The sequence below is a fragment of the Podarcis tiliguerta genome, assembly GCF_965153285.1.
Source record: "Podarcis tiliguerta genome assembly, chromosome: 12".
Lineage (NCBI taxonomy): Eukaryota > Metazoa > Chordata > Lepidosauria > Squamata > Lacertidae > Podarcis > Podarcis tiliguerta.
This window is the reverse complement of record NC_139545.1, coordinates 29,978,845-30,003,230: the sequence shown is the minus strand read 5'-3', so window position 1 is coordinate 30,003,230 and position 24,386 is coordinate 29,978,845. Positions and strand designations below refer to the sequence as shown.

Genomic DNA, 24,386 nt, shown 5'->3' with positions numbered 1-24,386 from the left:
TCTTAAATTCAGCTTGGTGAAATAAATCAACATTTCTGGGGTGGGGAAGGAGAAGTAATCGTAATGCAATGTGCAAATACACATCTGAAATATGACTAAGTTTGAGTCTCACACCAGAAGGGGCAGTATATTGAACTGCCTCCAAATCTTGGCTGTACTCACATGCCAATATTGTCAACGCTTTCAACTGCTGTTTATCCCATCATTTCAAGCTGTCAAGATTCAAATCAGAGCATCTTTACAATGAGGTGGTCAAACTGTGAACACAGGGCTTGGAGACCCTCTGCCTGCACAAAATGACTTGATGAAATTTAGCATTTAACATTCAGGAAGCGAAGGTGTTTCTGGATTTTAATTCTAATGGGCCGAGATTTCGATATTTGGAATAAATAATAGACTCCCCCCCCCCCGCCTCACATTTGGCTTTGATGGTACATACAAGATTTATTATCTTTCTAGGTTACTATACTCCCTGCTTTAACATGAGGTAGAGCAGAGCTATAGGGAGAGCAAATTATCAGTAGGAAAAGAAATATCTATCATAGTTACTATTGCCAATTTCTTCTAGCGGAAATTTGAAAGCTAGAAAGATGGCATTCCCCAAATAAATCTTTCGTAGCTTCAAAGTGAGCCTCTGTTTTGAACATAACCTTGTGAAACTTGACAGCAGAATAATATACCTGTGGCAGATGAAAATGAACATTTGGCACTTCACAGCAAATGTTCCCAACAATAAAGCGCTCATTAGGGCGCTTGTCATTGAGTCTCTTGTCATACCAGATCATAATTGGACACCTATCATACTGAGCCACCATGATTCCAAAGGCACGCTGCAAAGCTCTGAAATTGTGCATGAAACAGGAACAAAAACACAGCAACGCCCCCCTCCCCAAACCACCCACGCTAAGCCAAGTGGAAGTAAACTCCACTGGAAACAATGGTAACTTTTTGTGCCAAGAAAGAATGGGTAAAGGCAAAAGGAAAGCCAAGTAAGAGATATGCTTTCCTTCTGCACACTTGGTTTAAACTGTCTTTCAATAAATAAATTCCCAGGGCAGTTTACGTTAGGGTTGCCTTACGTCTGGAATTTTCTGGACATAGCCAGTACTCAGCTCCCTTAAACAGCTTCCAGACAAAAATCGCTGAAATGTCTTGAACAATCTGGACATATGGCAGCCCATGTTTGGTGGTGTAGTTTTTGGCATTTTGGTCATTAAAAATGGATCAAAAGCTTACTTTTTGAAATACTGTACCGTAGTACATAAAAAGAAAAACCATGATTCAAACAATCATAAAAATATGAGAACTAAAGAGCAGCAGCAATTTTTTAACACTCAGGTTTAAAAATTAGGACTAATTAAATTAAATTTGTATAAACTCGGTTTCAATTTGTCAGCAACATTGCTAGTGTCGTTCACTTGAGTTGTTGTACCTTGGCTTGCCAAGTTTCCAAAAAAACAAAACTTTCACACCCCTTTCATGATTATACAGTGGCATCTGAAAATCTAAAATAAATATTTTTGTTTTGAATAAAGAAAAAAAGTGAGACTAGCATTGTTATGACCTTTGCTATACTGTACAGTGCAATTAAATATTAGGAAGTGCCTGAGGCTGGAACCTCAGAGAACAAAGTGGCATCTACAATGTCAATCTATAGAGAGATGGGCATAGAATAGGGAAGGGGACACAGTTATTAGTATGGCACATACCTGGAAGGGTGTGTTTGGTGCAGGGGTGAACATCAACATGAACTATTTGACACATACACAAAAATTGGGTGGAGCAAAAGAGCTTCAGGCTGTCAGCAAGCAACAGTCCATGCCTATCTAGGGAGTTTTGACTTGTATATTCAAAATCCTTTTATGACTTTCAGCACACTAAAGCCATGTGCACTGGAAATTAAATTAGGAATCACGTTTTCAAAATAATTCCTGGGATGGATGGATTGTTCCAAGATTTGGTAGTAGAGAATTTTTCTGCTAGAAACTACAATTCCAAACAAAATTTGTCTTTAAGGATGAACGCTCCCCTGCTCCTCACTTGGAATTGACAGTTTTGCTCACCTTACTTTCCTGGTTTGCACACCTTCTCCACAATTCTCCTTTAAGTCCACGTTTGTCACTTTGCACACGCTCCAGGGCTCAGTGACCCCGATGTACTGGCTGCAGTCGCTGTGGCACGGGACTACCTCATATACCTGGAATGCACACACAAAACACGAACTTGCTTTATGTGCGAGTGTGCAACTTAACAACTGGAATCAGAAATATCTTAAGCTTTATTTATCGGAAAACAGTTCTTTCAATTAAAGTGTGTGTGGGGGGGAATCATTTGCTGTGGAAGTTAGCAGGCATGCATTTGCAGTCAGCACTGACAAGCAAGAGTATATAAAATTAGCCTTCGTTCACTCTGCCCCCCTTGAGACACACAATTGTGAGGCTTTCGTCTCTCTTTTTGAGCAGCTGCTGCACAAGGTCAGGTGGGAGGAATTTCAGGGCAATTGCTCTTCAACTCCTCTTCCTGAAATTGCCTTCCTACCCTATTATCACATCAGCCTTTGATCCTCAGCAGCACCTGTCTCACTTTTTGTGCACCTTATTTGCCAAACATCTATAGGAGCCTATCTTGCTGTGCACCCCCATGCAATTCTACTCGGGAGCCCCTCTGAGTAAAATGGGCCTTGCTCCCAGGTGTTTCTACAGGACAAATATCCCAGATTTTTGGCAAGGCCTTGCTATGCTTCTAGCTCCTGTACTTCCTCTTGGTTGTTGTCAGCTCACAGTCCCGTCTGTTAGATGTTTACTTGTTCCTCTGCCCTGCATTTAGCCTCCCAGCCTCATTTGTGTTGGGCTCAGAGACTGACATCCCAAGGACTTACCTTGGGCCAGTCGTTCTTAAACGAGATCTTAGTTCTTGACTGAGCCTGGCAGCTGTTGACACTGTTTCCAGACTCCAGAGACTCTGGCCCACCCCATTGCCAAATGTAGCTATGGGTGTCTGAAGAACCTAATACGCCTTAGGAGTGATAACTTTTTAGGCTTGCGTAGCATTTTGGCCCCTTATGAAATATGAGACACTCGATATTCCATTAGCATATGCTTATCTGTGCTTTATCGTGTTGGAAAACACACTCCTGACCTAAAGTGACTGTGCTTGGTGTGGCAGGAAAAACGGGGAGAGAATGAGATGGAAGCAGTGTGCTGGGACTGAAGAGGTCTACCAAGACAAGACTTCCACCTCCACTGGACTTCTTCATAGGATTCCTCACCATCATCACCCACCCCTTGGTTGGCCTTATGCCATGCCAGCGCAGCCAACTTCTGCAGGCTCCTTGTATGTTTTAAAACCCCAATTTCCCAGGGTTCTAGAACACACAAGAAGCCTATGTAGGCAGAGCAGGTTTCCTACTACAGACAGAGTCACTCTTCAACTCTTGGTTGGCTACAGAGGGAGTGGGTTGGGCGTGCTTGTCCTTGCTTCCTTTTCTCTCACACTATCCCCTGGGTTCCTTATCAGTCATTTCTGCCTATGTACCAGCTCTTAGAATGGCTGTTTGTAATAGAGCTATAACCCTTTTTTCATTCAGCTTTCTGTGTCCATCACCATTTTCTCCCCTCTTCCACTGTTGATGAAGCCAGTTGCAGTTGTATAAATGAACACATGACAGGTAGCGTACGTACAGTCTTAAGGGAAAGTTACACCCAGAGGAGGCAAACAAGGAACATATTAGGGGATTTTATCCGGAAACATGCTTGAAGGCAGTGCATCTGTTTCACAGACTCTTACCTGAGCCTGGGGCAGGTGTTGGCCATGAACGCAAGGGAACAAGCAAAGGTAAATAAAAACAATAGTTAGGAAGAAAAATGGATAATCGGAAATAGTAATGCTGCTTCAAAGCATGAAGCTCATCAACCTAAAAAGTGGCAACCCTTGCAAAACGCAAGGGTGAGCCCATACTTAGAGCAGATCCATGGAAATCAATGAGACTTAAGTTAACTCCACTGTTTTCAACAGGTCTACTCTAAGCAGGTTTCTGCCTCTATTCTCCCACATTGCTGGAAAGCACTTCTTTGAAGCTGCTGCCTAGAGATGAGCTTCTGCAGAGTTGCTGGGCTCTGACTGCAGTGGCGGACCTTGGGATCTTAAATTTCAATGTGGCGTCCTGTGCAACACCCAAATTTGGCACCCCCGCCTTTTGCCTTCCAGTCTACTTCCTAGTTGCAACACCCCCTGCAGCTCCACACCTAGTGTGACCAAACTGGTTGCACCCCCCTAAATCCACCCTGTTTGTAGCACGTTATTAAATTATTATTCTCTGTCCACTGATGGCACTGATCATTTACAATCTGGTAAATACATGGCCTCCAGGACACATTGCTGAAAGGCCTTCTTTTGGTCTCAACCACCTGGGGTCTATGGAATTTGTTTATTTTATGTGCTTCTTACTGGGGGGGAGGGGGTTGTTTTTACTGGTGTCCACTGTATTGGCTATACAGGCCTCTGATTAAGAGCCTTGTGTGGCTAGATGCACATTTGAGACGGAGACTTCTTTGGTCATTAAACAATTCTCCTGAAGCTGCGGGATTTCTTTGTGTTTGTTTCATTTACAGTATCTAAGAGAAAAACTAAGAAGTCATTCTTTTGCTTTTGTAATTTAGAAACCTACAGTTTTTCCTCAATTTCAGTTACCTAAGTTACAGCGCAATTATAACCATGTCTACTCAGAAGAAGAATATCTTCTTGAATTCAATGGGGCTTCCTCCCAGGTAAATGGGGTTAGGATTGCAGTCTTAGTCCATTCTCTACCCCTTCATTGCCTGAGATGCCTAACAAACATTTAAGAAGAGGAAAAAATCCAGCAACAATATAACAGAATGCCCAATGAATAAATTAATTTAAACTCTTCTCTGGGCCTACTCCATCCACTGAACCTTACCTTTATGTTTCAGTATTTTATGTTATAATGCTTTCCATGTGCTGCTTTCATTGCAAACACAGACTTGTATTTAGCTTCTTGATTTCCTTTAAGCTGGAGATAAGGTGCAGATTAATTACACAGCCTCAAGCAGCTGTCTGGCCACTGACACAGGCTGCATGTGTGGGATTTCCACACTTACAGATTTAGAGCGAAGTGTATTTAATATTAAAAGATGCATCCTCTAAGGCTAAGCTTTCGGCTCTTTAGAACATCCCATTTGGAATTGTGCTCCAGACTGTATGCAATTGCATTGCTTTTTACTGCTGCTGTGGCATCTATTGCATCCAGACCAGCAGTTCCTCACCCCCTGCCAGGGATCTACTGCAGAAAACTACACAAGGACACGATGCATTCAGGGCCCACTGTATCAGAACACTGCAGTTTGTGATCAGTTGCGAGCACCCCTTTCTGCACACACGTTTTTCCCTCTTCATGCAAAACCTCCTGTCTCATTAGAAGGACCAACATTTGTGTCATTGGTCCAGAGCTGCTTTGTATTTCAGCATTTGCCTGATAGCCACAAGCTATCACAGGTGTTTGCATGTAGGCAAGCATAGGTAAAGGTAAAAGTTAAAGGACCCCGGATGGTTAAGTCCAGTCAAAGGCAACTATGGGGTGCAGCGCTCATCTCCACTTTCAGGCCAAGGGAGCCGGCATTTGTCTGCAGGCAGCTTTCTGGGTCCATGTGTTCCGCATGACTAAACCGCTTCTGGTGCAGCGGAACATGATGACAGAAGCCAGAGCGCATGGAAATGCCGTTTACCTTCCCACTGCAGCGGTACCTATTTATCTACTTGCACTGGTATGCTATGCTTTTGAACTACTAGGTTGGCAGGAGCTGGGACAAAGCGACAGGAGCTCACCCTGTCATGCAGATTCGAACAGCTGACCTTGCAATCAGCAAGCTCAAGGGTCTCAGTGGTTTAGACCAAGGCGCCACCCGCATCCCATGTAAGCAAGAATATAAAAATGTATGCAGGTGAATGAGCAATGAACAGGCTGGCAGAGGAGCGCCTTCTTCTTTACCTAGTATGGAAACTAAGTTGGCTGCCAGATTAGAGAAGTTTCCTTTGCTGTACAGAAATCCAGTGAGCTGCGGTCTCTCCTCTGCCTAATAAGCTAGTAATTTTTATGGGTAAATTTACAAAGCTGCTTTGTGCTGTTCTTCTTTCTGCCCTGCCTTGTCATTTTCTTTATTATTACTGGTGGATTTTCAGCTATGCATTACAGCTGCTCATCTAGGAACTTTGTTAATTTTATCTGGCACTTTCTTTAGGTTGGAGGGGACGGGGGGAAGCAACCCGTAACCGTTTCCCAATCCATGAACACCATCATGGGAAAAGCCTATCAAATTTCAGTAAACGGTACCAATAGATGTGTTTGTGTGTGCAACAGTGCAAATTCAGTTCAAAAATTAAAAAGGGCAAGACTTCAATTTTAGAAGGAGGAAGCACATAAAGAGAAACACTTGAAGATTAGCACTAGACATGGGCAGATCTGGGTGAAGCCTTCTAACAAAAAGCCAGGGACGTTATGACACTAGCCACCATTAGAGGGCAGCATCGTTGTAGAAATAAACCTCTCACTATCTTTAGACCACAGATATCTAACCATTTACTATTTTTGTTATCTGGAGAAAGAAAGCATGTTTCTAAGTACTGTGAATTAGTCTGAAAGCAGAAGATTTGGTATCAGCCCCTCCTATTAAAATGTTTTCACCCCACTATGAATACCTCACCCGCACAACCTAGCCTTCATGCCTACTTTTGTTTGGTGTTAAATTGGATTACAAACTTGGTTTATTAGCTTTAGTTTAACACTTATTATGTTCTAAACTAGAACTAATTACATCCTCTTAAGTGGAAAATCAAATCAGCAGGCCATTTCCTTCTGTGCCTGCAAAATGTCAACACAATGGCATCCAGTAAATGCACATCTTATTTAGATGAAAACCGCCGACATCCCCACCCCCCGACTTTTGCATCTTCTTCCCAGCTCCCCACTACAGGGGAATTTATGGAAATGAAAACTTGGGCTGTTTCATTTGCTGGGGGGAAATGCAGATTAAATCAAAACTCAAGGTGGACATTAATCAAGTCTGAGAAGATGCACAAAACCCTTTTCCTCCCCCCCCCCTTCTGTTCAGTTTGTCGTGAAACCAAGAGCAGAGGCCATGCACATCTAGAGCTTATTAAACATCCATTGATGGTTCAGCATCAGCATTAAGATTCTCCTGCATATGACTATGATCTCCTTCACGCTTACACACAAAGCCCTCCCCATCGCTCCCCTCCTGGTCTGGTCAAACATATAAAAGAACATTCCCCTAGAATATCAATGAACCATTATGAATTAGGGCTGTCGCCAATTAAAGAACCGTGAGTTGGTAGTTGAGTTTTATTCCATTAAATAATTAAATCTGCATATTATTAAAACAATAATGTTGCTGGGAGTGGGGTGCTTTGTTTTTTACATGGCCCATATGTCGCAGGACAAAAATCCATCTTAAAATTCTTTTATTGTGAGAGTGAAAAAGTGATGCCTCTTTTAAGACGGTGCCGGCTATCTTCAGCTTTTATAACTATTTACACACACAGAGAGAGAGTGAGCTTTATTGTCGCCCATAGACCCAAATACACAGTACAACAATAGAATATATTAACAGTTATTAGGGTGTACGTTTGGCCATTCTATCCAACAGGAAAGCTTTTAGACTGCACATACTGATTTATGGTATTTTAAATATCATTATATGTCGGGGTGTCAGTTTTGTGGGTGCAAGGCACCCATAATTCTTAGATTTAGTAAGAGTTAGAATTAATTAAGGTTTGATTAAACTGTACCAAAGGCTGCTAGATGCAGCTTATGCTAATGAGTCAGGCCAGCCTGACAGGACTAGCTGAGTGTAAGGCACAGAGGAGACAAAGATGGGTGATGCCCATCAGGGAACCTATCAAGAGAGAGAAAAGACTGCCAGACAAAGAGGGGAGCCCCTCCTCCAGCTGTGTGTTGATGGGGAGAGACCAAAAGGGTTAGGATTTCAAAGGGGATGATGTAAGCCAACAGGGGGAAGTGGTTTGGGAAGCAGAGAAGCAGGGGCAGAACATGATGTGGGCTGGCTGTGACAGGCCGGAACGTAAGAGACATAGAGCATGACTTCTTGTGAAGGAAGCCAGGCCCTCTTGGGATGTGGATGCTCTGAAATTTCTTCATCTAGGTCCAGGTGGTATATACAGTGCTATTTTTTAAGTTGTATTTTAATCAATTGTTTTTATACCTGATGTTAGCCGCCCTGAGCCCAGTCTTGGCGGGGGTATAAATAAAATTATTTTATTATTATTATTACTCTAGAAAAAGAGGTGCCACAACTCACCATGAACACCTCTATTGTTGTCTTATAATGGCAATGGCACCCACCTGAGAGGTGCTGGAACTGAGTTCTGGCTGCAAAAAAAGGCCTGGTTGTATATATGTGTAAATAAACCATATATAATAAAGACACCACAGTCTCCGCTGTGCCTTATTCCCAGAAGGACACACAAGCCCTGGGCGAGTGCCAGGGTCCTTGAAGTCTCTCGCATCGCTCAGTGGAGATGGAGGTTGCGTGTAACAATATTAATTTGAGTGTTCTTGATTGTTTAGGGTCTCTTTTTAGTCCATTAAAAACACTGTTAATCAATTAATCTAAAACTGAATGATTAAAGGCTGCTGTCCTAGTATTAACCAACAAGGATCCCACATGCTAAGAAGGCAAGATAAGAGTGAGCAGGCATTGAACTGACTCCAAATACGTAAAAAGCATCAAAGTGAGGGAAGACAACTTAGACTAAGTGAACTTAAAAAACCATTGGAGGATGCTCTCTGTATTTTGATAGCCTTCTCTTCAGTGATGTATTCAGGAGAGAGAACAACTCAGTTTTGAAATGTAAAAGAATGACAGATGGCAATGTGCTGAGAATTACCTGATTGACATGATCCAGCTTGGGGCAAGGCCTTCCGCCATTGTAGGGCTTCTCCCGGAGCCATTTGGACCTGACTTTCACCCCACTGCCACAGGATTTACTGCAGCGAGACCAGTTGGACCACTCGCTGAGCTTGCAGTCCGAGGGGCAGGGGATGATACAAGCTTCCTCGATGTACCCTGAGTGGAGACAAAACAACAGCACAACGCCAGGACATAAGAGCCTTGCTGGAGCAGACCAGAAGCCAAATGAGACCAGCATCCTGCTTCCCACAGTGGCTAGCCAGATTCTTCCAAGAAGCCTCAGTCCAGTATACCTGAAGGAGCGTCTCCAACTCCATCGTTCTGCCCGGACACTGAGGTCCAGCGACGAGGGCCTTCTGGCGGTTCCCTCGCTGCGAGAAGCCAAGTTACAGGGAACCAGACAGAGAGCCTTCTCAGTAGTGGCACCCGCCCTGTGGAACACCCTCCCACCAGATGTCAAAGAGAAAAATAACTACCAAACTTTTAGAAGACATCTGAAGGCAGCCCTGTTTAGGAAAGCTTTTAATGTTTAATAGGTTATTGTATTTTAGTGTTCTGTTGGAAGCCACCCAGAGTGGCTGGGGAAACCCAGCAAGATGGGCGGGGTATAAATGAAAAGTATTATTATTATTATTATTATTATTACTACTACTACTACTACTACTACTGAGCCTGCGATAGAGGCAATTAACTTCTCTTGCAGCTGCCTCCCAACAGCTGGTATCTGGGGGCACATCACTGACAAACACAGAGGTTCAGTTTCGCTGGCTAATAGACACTGATACCCTCTCTCTTCCACAGATTTGTCTAATCCCCATTAAAGCCCTCTGAACTAGTGGCCATCACTACATAAATGAAAATGTTTTGTCCTCCCTGAATCGACTGCCCATAATTTCATTGGGTGACCCCCCAAGAGACAGGCATGTATATGAAGCCCTCCCTCCCATCAACCTACAGTGTGTGCTTTCGGGATTCAAACTCTGACTTGGCAGGAGTCTGCAAGCGCAGAAATTTCTTCGTCATTAGGACAATATTAAAATTCAACTAAGAAGCAGATACACGCACCCAGAGGCAGCGCTGGGGTAATATCTGAGTGCCTGCTGTGGTGTCTTATTAGGATTCATGCTCATCTGGTATCTGCCGTTCTCTGACTTTTTGACAGCTGGAACGTAACTGACGCTGCCCTGTCTCTCATTACATCACTGTCACACTCCACTGAGGTATATTGAATGAAAGGTGTCTCGTGAGTCAGTTTGTCAGTGCACCCCTTTCACAGCTGAAGCAAGGAATATCTTGCGGTGGCTGCAACATATGTTTGCATACCAGCCAGACCAAAGGAGCCTGATCCTCTTGAAACCAGTGAACTTAACATTTTATCTATTGGGTCTAAGAGGGGAAGAGAGAGTGTGATCTGCCACATCAATGATCTGCAGATTAACAGCCACCTGCCCTCACTTGTAATTGCTCCGAAGGAAACACAGATGCTTTCTCCAAGTGTTGATGGGTTTAAAGGTGATAGTAAGTTCGATTAGGCTAAACAAGGGTCTATTGCCACAAGCCTTAGAACTCTCTCCTCACCCCCCACCCCACCCCCGCCGCCAGAAGACTTTGATGCAAAAGTACACTTTGCACTATGCGCAGTGTATAAAATATGCGACATCACTCCCGCTAATTGCAAACACAGGTGGTGGTGGCAGACAGAAATGGAGGCGAAGTGGTGCTACCAAGGAACCAGAGGGAGTGATCAGAATGCAAATGGGAAGCCTGAGGTTTCAAAAATACAAAAGGGGGGGTACACACACCCCTCTCCACAACAGCCCTATGAGGACTGAGAGTGCTCAGTAATCAGGGAATGCTAAGTACCAGCTTGAAAATAAAAAGGGGGAAATTGGGCATAGGGTGGGAAAGATAGAGCATCTTGAACATGGGTAGGCAAACTAAGGCCCGGGGGCTGGATCTGGCCCAATCACCCTCTAAATCCAGCCCACGGACGGTCCAGGAATCAGCGTGTTTTTACATGAGTAGAATGTGTGCTTTTATTTAAAATGCATCTCTGAGTCCGGCCCCCCACAAGGTCTGAGGGACAGTGGACCGGATCCCTGCTGAAAAAGTTTGCTGACCCCTGATCTTGAACATCCTGGATTGTCTTAGGAAAGACTGGCTGGCTGGCACCCAGACAGGAACATTCCTTTCAATGAGAGAGGATAGGCTGCAATATTTTACAGATGCAACTTGTACTTTAAAGTACTTGTGCTTATGGTCAAAGGCCTGTACAACTCCAGTCTGTAGATATGCTAAGACTTTCTTTGGCGCCCCCCCCCCCCAGGCATCACAAACTAATGTGATGTAAGAGTCCATTTAAGCTCTCAGTCTTCAACAGGCTCCCCACCCCACCTCAAAGTAAGACAGGTCATTAGGAAATAGCATAGCAGCTCACCCATTTTAGTTCTAGAGTATAAAACAATGGAACTGCAATAAAAAGGAATGTGACTGGCAAAAAATCACACATGAGTATCTATTCTTAAACACAAGGAAAAGGTTTCAAAACTTTCATTTGTGAGCATCTGGCTACAGAACTGAATTTCACTGTTTTTAAGAGACAATATATTCATTTATTTAGGGATTTCTACCTGCTCTGGAAGCAGACGTTACATGCAAACCATTGACCTTGAAAACAAAGCACCTAAGGTGCCTATAACACACATGCAATCATGTCTGGTTATTCTTTTTTTACCATTCAGTTATTTTTGTACTGTTTATATCTGCTTGCTTCTGTAGCAATACAATCCTATGCTCTGTTAATATTGGCATCGCTGGAGAGCTGCAGGATCCTGAACAAACTACACTGCTGTTAGCTGGCCACCAGTACAGCAAAATCCCATTATCATTTCCCCCTCACCTTCTGTTTTTGAGGTTTGAGTATGAGGGCTGATGCTTATGGAACAAAAACCACAAAGGAGTGCAACAACCCCCTAAGGGGGAAGCATACCGCAAAAAAAGGCCAAATTAGAACTAAGCCCAGGAGCTACAGAATGCTGACTTATTATTGGGGAATGGAATGGAATGGAATGGAGTATCCTGGGAGAGGGCATGGCTAGTTGACTGGAACACTAATATAGGAGCACTCCACACTGAAGCATTTTATAGCAGACCCCATTTGTTTCTTGTATTATTGTAGAGGTATGGCTACATGCAGGTATCCATTGTGTTAAACTGAAGAGCAGAGCAGGCCCATGGCCCTTGCAGAAAAATAATGGGGAGGGATAGAAACAACCCCTTGCATCAACCCCCCTCCCTTTGTGCACCCCCCCCCCCAAATCTGGAATGTCCTTGGCAGTAAAAGATCGGTGCTCTCACAGTAGGACTGGGAGTTTGAGAAGAAGAAGAAGAAGAGTTTGGATTTGATACCCCACTTTATCACTACCAGAAGGAGTCTCAAAGCGGCTAACATTCTCCTTCCCCTTCATCCCCCCACAACAAACACTCTGTGAGGTGAGTGGGGCTGAGAGACTTCAGAGAAGTGTGACTAGCCCAAGGTCACCCAGCAGCTGCATGTGGAGGAGCGGAGACACGAACCCGGTTCCCCAGATTACGCTCATCCTGGGACCTTAAGATGGGGAAATAGCCCTCTGAGCCCAGTTCTCCTCCTCCCCTGGCTACCTCTAGCCAATTCTCCAAGGATCTTTTTGGCAGCAAGCAGAGCTGCTCCTTCACCGCTGAAAGGATTGCGTGCTGAGGAAAGTGGCCTCAGAGGAAATGCTTTCGCAGTTGGTGTGCTTCACTCAGGGATTCATCACCCCGGGGATTATTTCAGCAACATGGCATGATTCCCCCCTCTCTCCTCTTCCGAATATCTGACAGGTAAAACTGCTCATCTCCCTCATACAGAAACCTTCCAAGTTGCAGCCCCAAACATCCGGAGGCCACCAGGTTGGGGGAGGCTGGTATATTTTTCAAGGGTTCGGCGCATTCTGTGATCCTTACAACATCCTTGAAAGATGAGCCACTTCACTTAGTCATTTATTAAATGCATGGAAGAAGGTGTGGGTGTGTCACATTTGGTACCAAACTTCTTGTGACTACCACTTGAATATTACCATAGGAAAGAATATGTGGATATACGATACATGCCAATGTGATAATGTTTGAACAGGCCCTGAGTTAACCAGACACCCCCTACATGGCTTAAATCTGATTGCTAACGCCTATGCCCTGTGTTCCCCTGCATGGATCACTGCCTTGTCGTGGCAAAGGGGCTTGAATAACTCCAAGAAGCTATGAGCTATGCCATGCAGGGCCACCCAAGACAGACAGGTCATAGCCGAAAGTTTAGACTACATGTGATCCACTTGGAGAAGGAACTGGCAATCCCCTCCAGTATTTTGCCAAGAAAACATGAGGGACATAAAAAGGAGACGCTTTGAGAAGAAAGTGAGAGTTTCCAAGGCATTCTCTGGTTCATGGGGTCACGGAGAGTCAAACACGACTAAAACGACTAAACAACAACAACAACAACAAAATGCCCTGTGTTGATGGCTGATGCAAGGGTGGGGAATGCCTGCCCATAATACGGTTGCACACCACCCCAATCTCTGAGCGATGCAAGATTCCAGGGGTTGCAGGAGCTCACCCAGGGTCGGGTTTCCTCAGAATAAGGGACAGCAGAGACTGTGCTGCCTTTATGAGATATGTCTTATTTACACATATGCACAACCTGAGCCTACAATGGAGGGGCTCACAGCATTAACAGCCCCAAAGGTCTTCCTTTTCCCATAGCCATACAACCTTGGATTCAAGCATGGCTCTAATTCTCCAGCAACCTAATTCTAGCCCAGCAGCCTAATTCTAGCCCAGTTCTCACACCCAACTCTGACCACTGTCTTCTCACTACCACCCAATTTGCCCTCTGGCACAGAGCAGCTTCCTTTATTATACTAAGGACCCACACTTAGGGGTCGTTAACTCGCCAAGAAACTTGCCTGGCTCTTTCAACAATGGAAACCCCCAAACTCGCAACAACACAAACATCCCTGTATCACTAGTGCCGTATGGGAGACAGAGATTGCAGCAGCAGACATGCTGTAATGGTAATAAACGAATCTCCTAATGCAAAATGAAATTTGAGAAGCAGTTAGGGAGGCAGTATAGAAAAACAAGATACATGCTTAGCCAGTGCTTTCAGAAGCATTTAGAACAGGCAAATATCCAGTGCAAGAGAGTAAGTAAGCAAGGACTACAGCAAGCTGGTATCATATGAGCTGTATTTTAAAGATTTTTTTTTCAAAAAAAGGAACACATGCTATTACATTCGTAATTTAAATGATTTAAAATCACAGTCTAATGCATCCAATATTTAGTACTTGTGGTCTTTTATTCCAAACTATCTAACTGCAGTATGCCCATTACTATATTAACAGATTGCTTATGTAAGCTCAACTGAACAAGCTTCAGGGGTGCATTGCAACAAGTCTATGGGCATCCTGCCCCTGGAAAAGTTAGACGGGACTGAAGACAAAAGCCACATACTTGCTGGAAGCTGGTTTTGGGGCATATGTCGGGGGCTTCCTGGGACTCATCTGCGTTGGCTGAATGCGGCACCATTCAAAACTACTTTGATGCACGAGGGATCAGCACACAGAATACACAGCCAAGAGTGGGGAAACTGCAGTCCACCAGATGCTGTAAAACCTTGACTCCCATCCCATCAACATGGTCTGCAGTCAGGGTTATGAGAGCTGTAATACACCACCATCTGGAAGGCTACGGTTTCTCCACTCCATCTCCACAAAATGGCCTCAAATAGAAGAGCTGCAGGTCACTGTAAATATAACAAAGAGTCTTAGGTAAGAGTAACAGAAACATAGAATTGCAGATTTGGAAGGCAGCTCAAAAGTCATCTATTCCAACCCCCTGCGACTCATGAATCTCAACTAAAGCATCCGTGACAGATGACCGTCCAACCTCTGCTTTAAAACCTCTTAAAGACCAAGAGAGTTATTGAGGCATAAGCTTTTGTGGACTAGAGTCTGCTAGAGATGCTGGATTATTTCAGTTCGCTGGTGTGTATATTTGCAAAGACAAGCATATTCTTAAAGCTCACTTTGGTTAGGAATGGAAAGATCCAGCTGTCTCCTTTGCCCACCGTCTGGACTGCTTCATTTTCACTTCTCTGGTTAGGTAATGCCTGTCACTGGGTGTCTCTTTTCCATCAGCTTCTATTTAGCTTGTTTATTGCTAAATTAACATATTTGCTGCTTAGTCATACTATATTACTATTCTGTTATCAGGTTAGTGCACAAAGTTGTCTATCTTGGCAGACATGAGAAAAGCAAATATTGTCTACACATCACCACCAGATAGTCCAGGCAACCCAGTATTTTTCCACAGCAGAAGAACACCACTCTTCCCATTGTGAGCAAACTCAGAAGAGAAGTCAGATGCTGTGTTTCTCTATGACCAATACAGAAGTCAGTCATGTATCTCTTTAAAAAGTAGGACTGGAATCCTAAACACACCTACCCATGAGTAAGCACTACCAAACCAACTTCTAAGTAAACATGCACAGGACTATGTTAGACTGCAAATGTTCAAAAGAGGAAAACATGCACCCACCAAAATAATTAAAGTAACTGTTTTGTGATTGTTAGTTAATCCTAGTCAAGGTATTTATGGTTATGTTGCAGTTCTAATGGAGCAACATGGCTTTGGGCAATTAAATATACGAATTGCAGGGGACTATATAATTTGCATTAAACATTAGTTTTTTATAGCACATTAAATATTACACCAAGCAGATTCATACATTTAAACTAAATAAATAAAAACCTGATACTGATAGCAAACATATGTTCTTTGCAGTCCTTGGGATTTATCTATAGCTTTGCACTTTCTCCCTATACAGGTAGTACTTTTTCCTATACTATTAGGAAGCAACAGGATAGCTCCTAAGTACTTATTTTGCCTGCCTTCTTGCCTTCCTAGCAGAAATACCAGACTATCCCCTACCAATGTAGCACTTCCTGTTACACCTACATGGATTTTTAGATACAAGTCCTCTTATAATTCCAGACAATAGCAAACGCTCAGAAAGACTACTATGCCCATCCCAAAGCTGAGAATCATAAACTATGCTTTGTTAAATGTATTTACAATGTCATGCAATGTGACTCATGATGAAACTGGACATCTGCAAAATTGGTTAAGTCTTAATTGTAATGGAAAAATACTTAATTCCAGCCTTTTGACCTGATGTTCCCAACAGTTGGTCAAGACATTTATCATCTTTCACATGCGTAGGCCAAATGTTCTTCCATATTTCTGTCTTAATAACACAGACAAAGAAAAATGGATGTAACCACTCATACAGAAGAAAACAAGAGGGACACAGAAGAGCAAATGGCAAGGAGAAATCAGAGGAATGGCAAGTATGTGTATGGGAGGAACAGATGCAGGGTGATATGAGAAGAGATAAACATGCAGGCTGTGTCTGCATGTAAGACTAAACCATTATTGATTGAGCCTAAGTTCTCTGAGTTTTCATGGGCTCCATCTCCTCTTTCTTCCTCTGACTGGTACAGTTGTAAGGAAGTGATCACAACCTTCAGCTTCCATTTTATATTAGCCTCAGTTCAGCATGTCATCCAACCACGGCTAATTTAAACAAGCCAAGTACAAAAGCCAAGGTGTGAAATCACCTTGTTTCTATTACCAGTAGCTAAGCTTAATTGCTGTTTGTTCAGGTGTGGATGAAATACCAGGCCTGTGGTTAATAAAAACAGAAGCAAAAACGTTTTCCTGGAAGAAAGGACAGGGGAGTGGGACTGGATTATTATTATTATTATTATTATTATTATTATTATTATTATTATTATCATCCCACCTATCTGGGTTGGTAAATGCTAAACCATGGTTTTGTGTTACATCTGAACCAGCCCACAGAGTGGCCCTATCATGAAAAAGTGATTATTAAATGAGGTACAGATGAGACGTTATGGGAAAAGGACTGTCTATGAACAACTTGTTCAGGTACTGGAAGTTGATTCATGAGATCCTCTTGAACAGAGTTGGAAGGATCTTTCAGTTTCTCATTTTTCCAGTCTTCAGTTCTTCACATTTCTGCAGCAATTTGCAAATGTTTTGGGGTTTTTTAAATTCTCATGTAAATTTATTAGCATTTTAATGTGAATTTCTCCTAATAAACATATTTTGGTACAGTTCCGAATAATGCATATGTTTCAGGAAGCAATTTTCTCCAATATAGTGCATTTTTTGTATGTTATTTTTACTAATATTATTTTTTATGCACAATGTCCCCTATATTATTATTATTATTATTATTATTATTAGCTTGGTTGGATAACTGCATCACAAACTTTGGATAAGGGCAAATTTCAAAGGATGGCTGCTTCTTGTTCTGGAAAGTATGGATTTGATATATTCATCTATAATATGAACTGAACCAAATTCCTCCCTCATCCCTACTCATGAATCACCCAGATTATATAGGGTACCTAACTTCAACAACTTATCCTTGAAAACGGCACCATGCTAGTTAGCACTATTAAAGGATAAGTGAGTCAGGGAAGCTACCGAGTAGATGTGAAGGGACAGCTGTTCAGATGGCAGCCCTGTTAAAATATAAAGTGGGATGTGTGGTCTTTTGACATGAAAAGAAGAAAGGGGGGTCATGCTGGAAGTGAGCCAAGCTGAGAAAATAAGTACTTAAAAAGAAATGTAATGTAATGAGGTAATGCAGGGGAGGAGGCCAAGTTGTTTTGATTCTTTGACCTATGGGTTTTTTCATGTAAAGCACGGCTGCCTTGAAGATATTGGACTACAACTTCCATTGTTCCTGAACACTGGCTATGCTGGCTGAGGCTAGTGGGAATTAATTGGAGCCCAGCAACATTTGCAGGGTCACAGGTAAGTCTCCCCTGATGTAAATGATAAATTGATGTGCATCTGCTTTATATGTGAGAAGAGGGTGAAATATATTGCCTGCCTGTCAAGTCGTAATGTGGCCCTGAAAGCATTACAGTGGTACCTCAGGTTACATACGCCTCAGGTTACAGACTCCGCTAACCCAGAAATAGTGCTTCAGGTTAAGAACTTTGCTTCAGGATAAGAACAGAAATTGGGCTCCGGTGGGGCTGCAACAGCAGGAGGCCACATTAGCTAAAGTGGTGCTTTAGGTAAAGAACAGTTTCAGGTTAAGTACAGACCTCCGGAACGAATTAAGTACTTAACCTGAGGTACCACTGTACACCGGATCAACAGAGTTTAGGAATTATACCTGAAAGTCCAGCAAATATAGCACTCCAGATGAATCTGCCACACAATTTAGTCTGCGATCATAAAGGTATATATATATATATATATATATGCTTTCGTAGATTTTCACGGGTACAGGAATGCAGGTTTTGGTGTCCTCGGGTGTCTTCCCGTGTAAAAGTTGGGGTGTCTAGGCGACGTTTCGTTTTGGATTAGCTTCGTAACCCTGTTTTGCTGGTATCCATTGGCAATTAACACATTTGAGAGATTCTGTAACTCAGTTGTCAAGTGGTCTTCGTCAGCCAGGCGTTTGGTTCTGGAGATGAGAGTCTTGGCTACGGAGTTTATTTGTGCAGGGTGGTGGTGTGATTGTGCATGTAAGTAGCGGTTATATATATATATATATATATATATTCTCTTCCACGGGTTGGATTAAAAGCCATAAAATATGGGTTGACTATCTCACCATCCCCAGTTTCTTGGGCAGCCTTCTATACAGATTAGTTACAAAGATGGATAATAATGATCCAAGCAGTATAAATGGGAAAACCTTCAAATAATAAAAGTAAAAAACGGAGGGAGAGCAGACATGAGCTTTGCTCCAGCAAAACAAAAACCCTCGTTGTAATTCATAAATAACCCAACGCTTATCATGTCGGACACATTTTCAAAAGATACAGCTACCTCACAGAAAGTGGGTGAATCAACATTTGCAGCTACACATTTGTAGAAATATAAACTTGGAATTGTGCACCCATGTATTATACAGATACTGATATTCCAATATATTTTTACTTTGTGCAAGTACAGAACTGATCTTCTAGGTTTAGTGAAGGACACCACTTCTTGAATCTCCCTTGACTTTCAAAGGTATTTACAGTCTACCTGACAGTATTTGTATTCATGGCTATGTCACAAGAGCCCATGGAGTGATGAATTGAACAACGGCATGTCTTTTATCTTGTTTTCAGGATTAGCCTCCAAGGCTTCAGTGGCACACAGCAATTGATCTTCTGCATCAGCAGTTTGGTCCCTTCTTTACTGAAGAGTGGCTTCCCTAGTTTTTCATGCTAATGGACACCTCACAGGTCATGACTCACTGCGAGATTAGAAACGATGACACTAGTTAAAATGGCAAGAGAGTCTTCCTTGCGCATCAACGTGCTATGATGCAGCAACCAGACACGGACGAAAAACACAGCACCTTTTGACTAAACTGTTATTGAATTCTCTCATCAACATTTATGATTATCATGCCATCATGACACATTCTAGCCTTTGCAAGAAGACACTATATCATTTATTCTAATATCTTGATCCTAAGCATGTTTATTGGGATGCAAGTCTCACCGTTTTAAGTGGAAAGTACACCAAAGCAAATGATTTCAGGTTAGTGACAGAACTATTTGCCCTCATCCTCCAATTTGCCATTAAGAAACATCTGGTTTTCCCTACACTGGTTTTCCATACACGAACATAGGCACACTCATAGCAGGTACACTTAAGAGTGAATTCTGGGACCAGCTCTTAAGGAGAGCTCTGCAGGATCAGACCAAAGGCCTACTAGTCAGCATCCTGCTCTCAGTGTCCTTTGAGAAGCCCACAAACGGAACATGAGCGCAATGGCGCTCTCCCTATTTTGGCTCCTCAGGAACTGCTATTCATCATATTCTGGAATGAACACTGGAAGTTATTGGCTAGTAACCACTGATATCTCCTATGTCTAATCTTTTGAAGCTACCTAAGCTGGTGGCCATTACTAAACCTTGCTGTAGCTGGCCTCTACTCATGCCACAATATTATGCTGTTGTTGTTTTCCCGTTCAACACACGCTCTAATCATTTCGTATTTCTGAGTCTTATCGATTGGGCTTCCCTGCCAATACATGCTTGGCAAACTTGACAACCAACGTCTGCCAGGTGCATGGAGGTCAGGAAACGGAAGGTGTGCCACAGCCTTTGAAAAACTCAATTTCTACCTGAATCTCACTGGATTTCATTGTATTATAAAAATCACATCAAGAAAGTAAAAAAAAGCAATAATCTATGCATATCTGAATGGGACAAATGCAAAGGCAGTATAATCTTGGGTGCTATTTGAAGCATCTCATGCACATCACACATTTCTTTTAGAAATTCTAGGAGCTGCTGATCCTGCTAGCTCTTGCCAATCCCATCCACCCCCCACCCCCCTTCACTGTAAGAAAAACAATAGGACCTAATTTGATCAGTGGAATGTTGGGTATCTGGTGGGCGGGGCTTGTTTGTGTCCTGTCAGTTAAGAGGGACCAACTGCCTCTTCTCGTTTTCTTGCTTCAGACTAGCCTCTCATAATGTTGTTTTTAGTTTCTCTCAGAAATAATGTTATTTTGCTACAGTTTTATTATTAAACCTTGTTTACGTTTACACAAGCCACTTAATTTTTCTCAAAGAACAAGAAACTCAGGGGAAGAATGTTGGAATATCCTAAACTTGGGTGAGGGAGGGGATATTCCCAGTTTTCCAGGAGAATTGATTTTGTTCATCATCATCCCCACCACCGCAACATTCACCAAGCCCCCTCCCTTCACAGCTTGCCCCAAATCATCATCTTCTCCTTCTCCCTGGCAGGTAGGCTGGAAAGGAGGTCAGATCTGCACAGGGTGAGCTTTCCAAGACGCCTCGCTCTCCCCCTGTCACCGCTGCTGCAGAGAGCAAGGGAAGAAAGGCATTGTTTCATTCTCCCTTCTCCCACAGCAACCATCAGCAGTAACCGGTGGGAGAGTGGGAAGGCTTAGAAAGTGTGCCCTGTACCGATCCACCCAGTTAGATCCCGATCACCCACAAGGACACTCTCCTGCTGGGGCAGGTCCCCAGCAACCGTTCTGCTTTGTTGCTGATTTCTTCCTCCTTGCCTCCAACGTTGCCAAGGCCAAAGAGGAAGCGTGTCAGGTGCACAGCAGCCACCGAGTAGGACAGATGATGGGGAGTTGATGCTGGTAGTCAACAAAAGAGGTTCAAAGACTCTCTCAAGGCAAATATTTTAAAAAAGGTAGTATAAACACCAACAACTGAGAAACACTGGCCTGTGAGCGCTCCAATTGGAGAACAGCTTTTACCAAAGGTGCAATGGGCTTTGAAGACGCTTGAACTCAAGACGAAAGGGAGAAATGTGCTAAGAGTAAGGCATGTTCAGCAAACCCTCACTGTGACCAACTCCCACCCAGAAACCTATGTCCCCACTGTGGAAGGATGTGTGGATTCAGAAATGGCTTCCACACAGTCACTTACAGACTCACTTTTAAAACCGTGTTTATGGAAGACAATCTTACTCGGCTATGAGTAATTGCAGAAGAAGAAGAAGAAGAAGAAGAAGAAGAAGAAGCAGCAGCAGCAACCCTGCCCTGGCTGTTCCCCTCTGGTTTGTTTGGGCCACAGGCTGCCACCCACCACCACTCACACTGCTTCCTTGTTCACCTCCTCGCCTGCTTGCAGTTCTGTGGTTATGCTGCCATTTGCATGACCAACAACAATCACAATGATATATTAGAGAGATTCATTCATCAAGTTCATTAGAGGCAATTTCTCGACAGCACTGTACAACATGGAGATGTGGAATTCAATAGTACTGGAGGGAATCAGAATATCTTCTCATTCACTCTGACCTTGATTTGTTTGTTCATAGTCCACATTTCTGAATACACGAAATGGCTAAAATAAATTTATAACCTCTGACACGTCAGTGGAAATAATATCGTATTTCATAAGGTACATTGCAAGACAAAGTGGAACTTTAAAAGTCTTTCTTCTGCATTGCTATTTCATTTTACTTTCCTTTCACATAGCTGCAGGGTAGAATTTGTAAAAAAAGACTTTTTAAAATGATGAAAGACTACACATAAACAATAAAGCAATGTTTGCAACCACATGGACTCTTTTATAGCATCTGAGAGTTTACTATCAGAAGCATAAGCAATTAAATAAGAAATTCAGCACTTCACATGGATACTCCCAACAGCTGTTCTAGAAACATTCACCGATGCACAGATATTCCCCTCTAATCCCCTGCCTAAGCCTTGCAACCACACAGAGCTTTGTAGAGTCAGCACAAATCAATGTATCTCATTTAATTAATGCTAAAGGGGGAAATAATCTCCCACTAATAAGGCAGCAGACAAGCCATCCTGGACTGGTTGACTGTGCCTGAGGTCTTAAAAAATAAACCGGCATGAATTAAGAAGTGCATTATGACCTATATAAAAACGTTAAATCTCTCTGCTGCATCAGAGTGCTGACCAAGAGAAGAGTTACAAGAGAAGATGGTCATAATCCTCAATGGTCCGATTATATAGTAGCATTCTGAAATTACAATGGCAAAAGTTGTCTGCCGTCAGTAGCATCCAGCAAACAGCAACGGCTGTGGTATTTTTCTCTGAACAGGGTTCACGTGTCATGCCGGTGCAATGGGCTGCAGAAGTTAGAAATAAGCACTCAGATTTATCCGAGTAGCACTGGTACTGGGAATACAGCAAGAATAGAGATTTTGCTGTCCAAAGTGCTACAGCCAGCACTGATAACCTGATTTGTCCATTATCCATACATCAGTGTTGCTCAAACATTTCACAGAACCATAGAACTGTAGAGATGAAAAGGATCCCAAGGATCATCTAGTCCAGCCCCCTGCAATGCAGGAATCACACCAAGGAGTCTTCTTCCGTGGTGCTTCCTCTCCACTAGACTCTGCCAACAGAGGTGAGTTTATGCTCCAATCAAACTCCTGCAGCTGCCACTGACATGTGGTGTGTGTGTGTGTTTAGCATTAAAATCTTAGTCTTATAGGATTAAATATGGGCACTAAGTTGATGTTGGTTCGTTCTATGATCAAGCAAAGCTTAAGGAAAGACTATATCTGTTAAGGCATGCATGCCCCCACATTTTATAAGTTTTTTAAAAAAAAAATGGTTGAGATGGTCAAAATATATATTATATAGTATTTGTATTATAAATGGCTTTTCATAGAGTTATTTGAATTATGGTTTGTTGTCCTTTCAGTGCCCCCAAAAGTTTCCATGAAAACACAACAGGCGATTGAATAGTGCTTTAATGTTCCCTACATTTTCCAGCAAGGGACGCGGGTGGCGCTGTGGGTAAAACCTCAGCGCCTAGGGCTTGCCGATCGCATGGTCGGTGGTTCGAATCCCCGCAGCGGGGTGAGCTCCTGTCTTTCGGTCCCAGCTCCTGCCCACCTAGCAGTTCGAAAGCACCCCTAAGTGCAAGTAGATAAATAGGTACCGCTTTATAGCGGGAAGGTAAATGGCGTTTCCGTGTGCTGTGCTGGTGCTGGCTCGCCAGAGCAGCTTTGTCACGCTGGCCACGTGACCCGGAAGTGTCTCCGGACAGCGCTGGCCCCCGGCCTCTTAAGTGAGATGGGCGCACAACCCTAGAGTCGGACACGACTAGCCCGTACGGGCAGGGGTACCTTTACCTTTTACATTTTCCAGCACCATTTTGAGTTTTACCACCATTTTTTGTTTCTGTGATCTTATACATTTTGCAAGGTACAATTCTGACACCTTTGTGTAGCGTTGTTTGGGCATAACTGATCCATGTCATTCATATATGTTTTTATAAGACATCTTATAAAAACTTTTGTTCAGGCTTTCCTTTACCCAGTTCTGGACAGTTCTAAGCATATGAATCCCCAGAACATATTCTGTATGTTTTTATACTGTGTGTATGTATCTTCTGTATATTGTTTTATCAGTTTCAAGTTGTGGTTTTGTATTAATGGATACTGTTTCTATATCATACATACGGCACACTGCTTAAGAGGTTTTTAAAATATTAAGTAGATTAAAATTGGCTGGAGGGACTAAAAAGAATGATAGTTTTGGATCAGAGTGGTTTGATTTTGTAGCGCATGGGAATAAGAAAACTAATGATGTAATGCTGCCATCTCATAAACTACTTTGTGGAACTCATAGTTGTTTACGCTGAAGGAACCATAAGAATAATCATTATTCTTTATACTGTAATTTGTAGGGAGTAATTTGTGTGTGATTTTTGCTGTGGGTAATATTCTCTGAAACTGAAGCTTAGTTATGTTTTAAGTTATGTTTTTAAATATAAAATCAATACATTATACATTTTAAAGAACATTAATTTTCTTTAAAAA

The 24,386-nt window shown here is 42.7% G+C and overlaps 1 protein-coding gene across 13 annotated transcripts in view; it reads right to left on the bottom strand.

Annotated features, from left to right (window-relative positions):
- The window catches only part of THSD7A (thrombospondin type 1 domain containing 7A), a 281,259-nt gene that overhangs the window by 28,007 nt on the left and 228,866 nt on the right, over nt 1-24,386 (bottom strand). For all 13 annotated transcript variants that reach the window (XM_083405309.1, XM_083405304.1, XM_083405301.1 and 10 more), the window contains 2 exons: nt 8,941-9,119; nt 2,064-2,197 (listed from right to left, as the gene is read on the bottom strand). In XM_083405309.1, the coding sequence (XP_083261435.1) occupies nt 2,064-2,197; nt 8,941-9,119 (313 nt within the window). The remainder of the gene's footprint in view (nt 1-2,063; nt 2,198-8,940; nt 9,120-24,386) is intronic.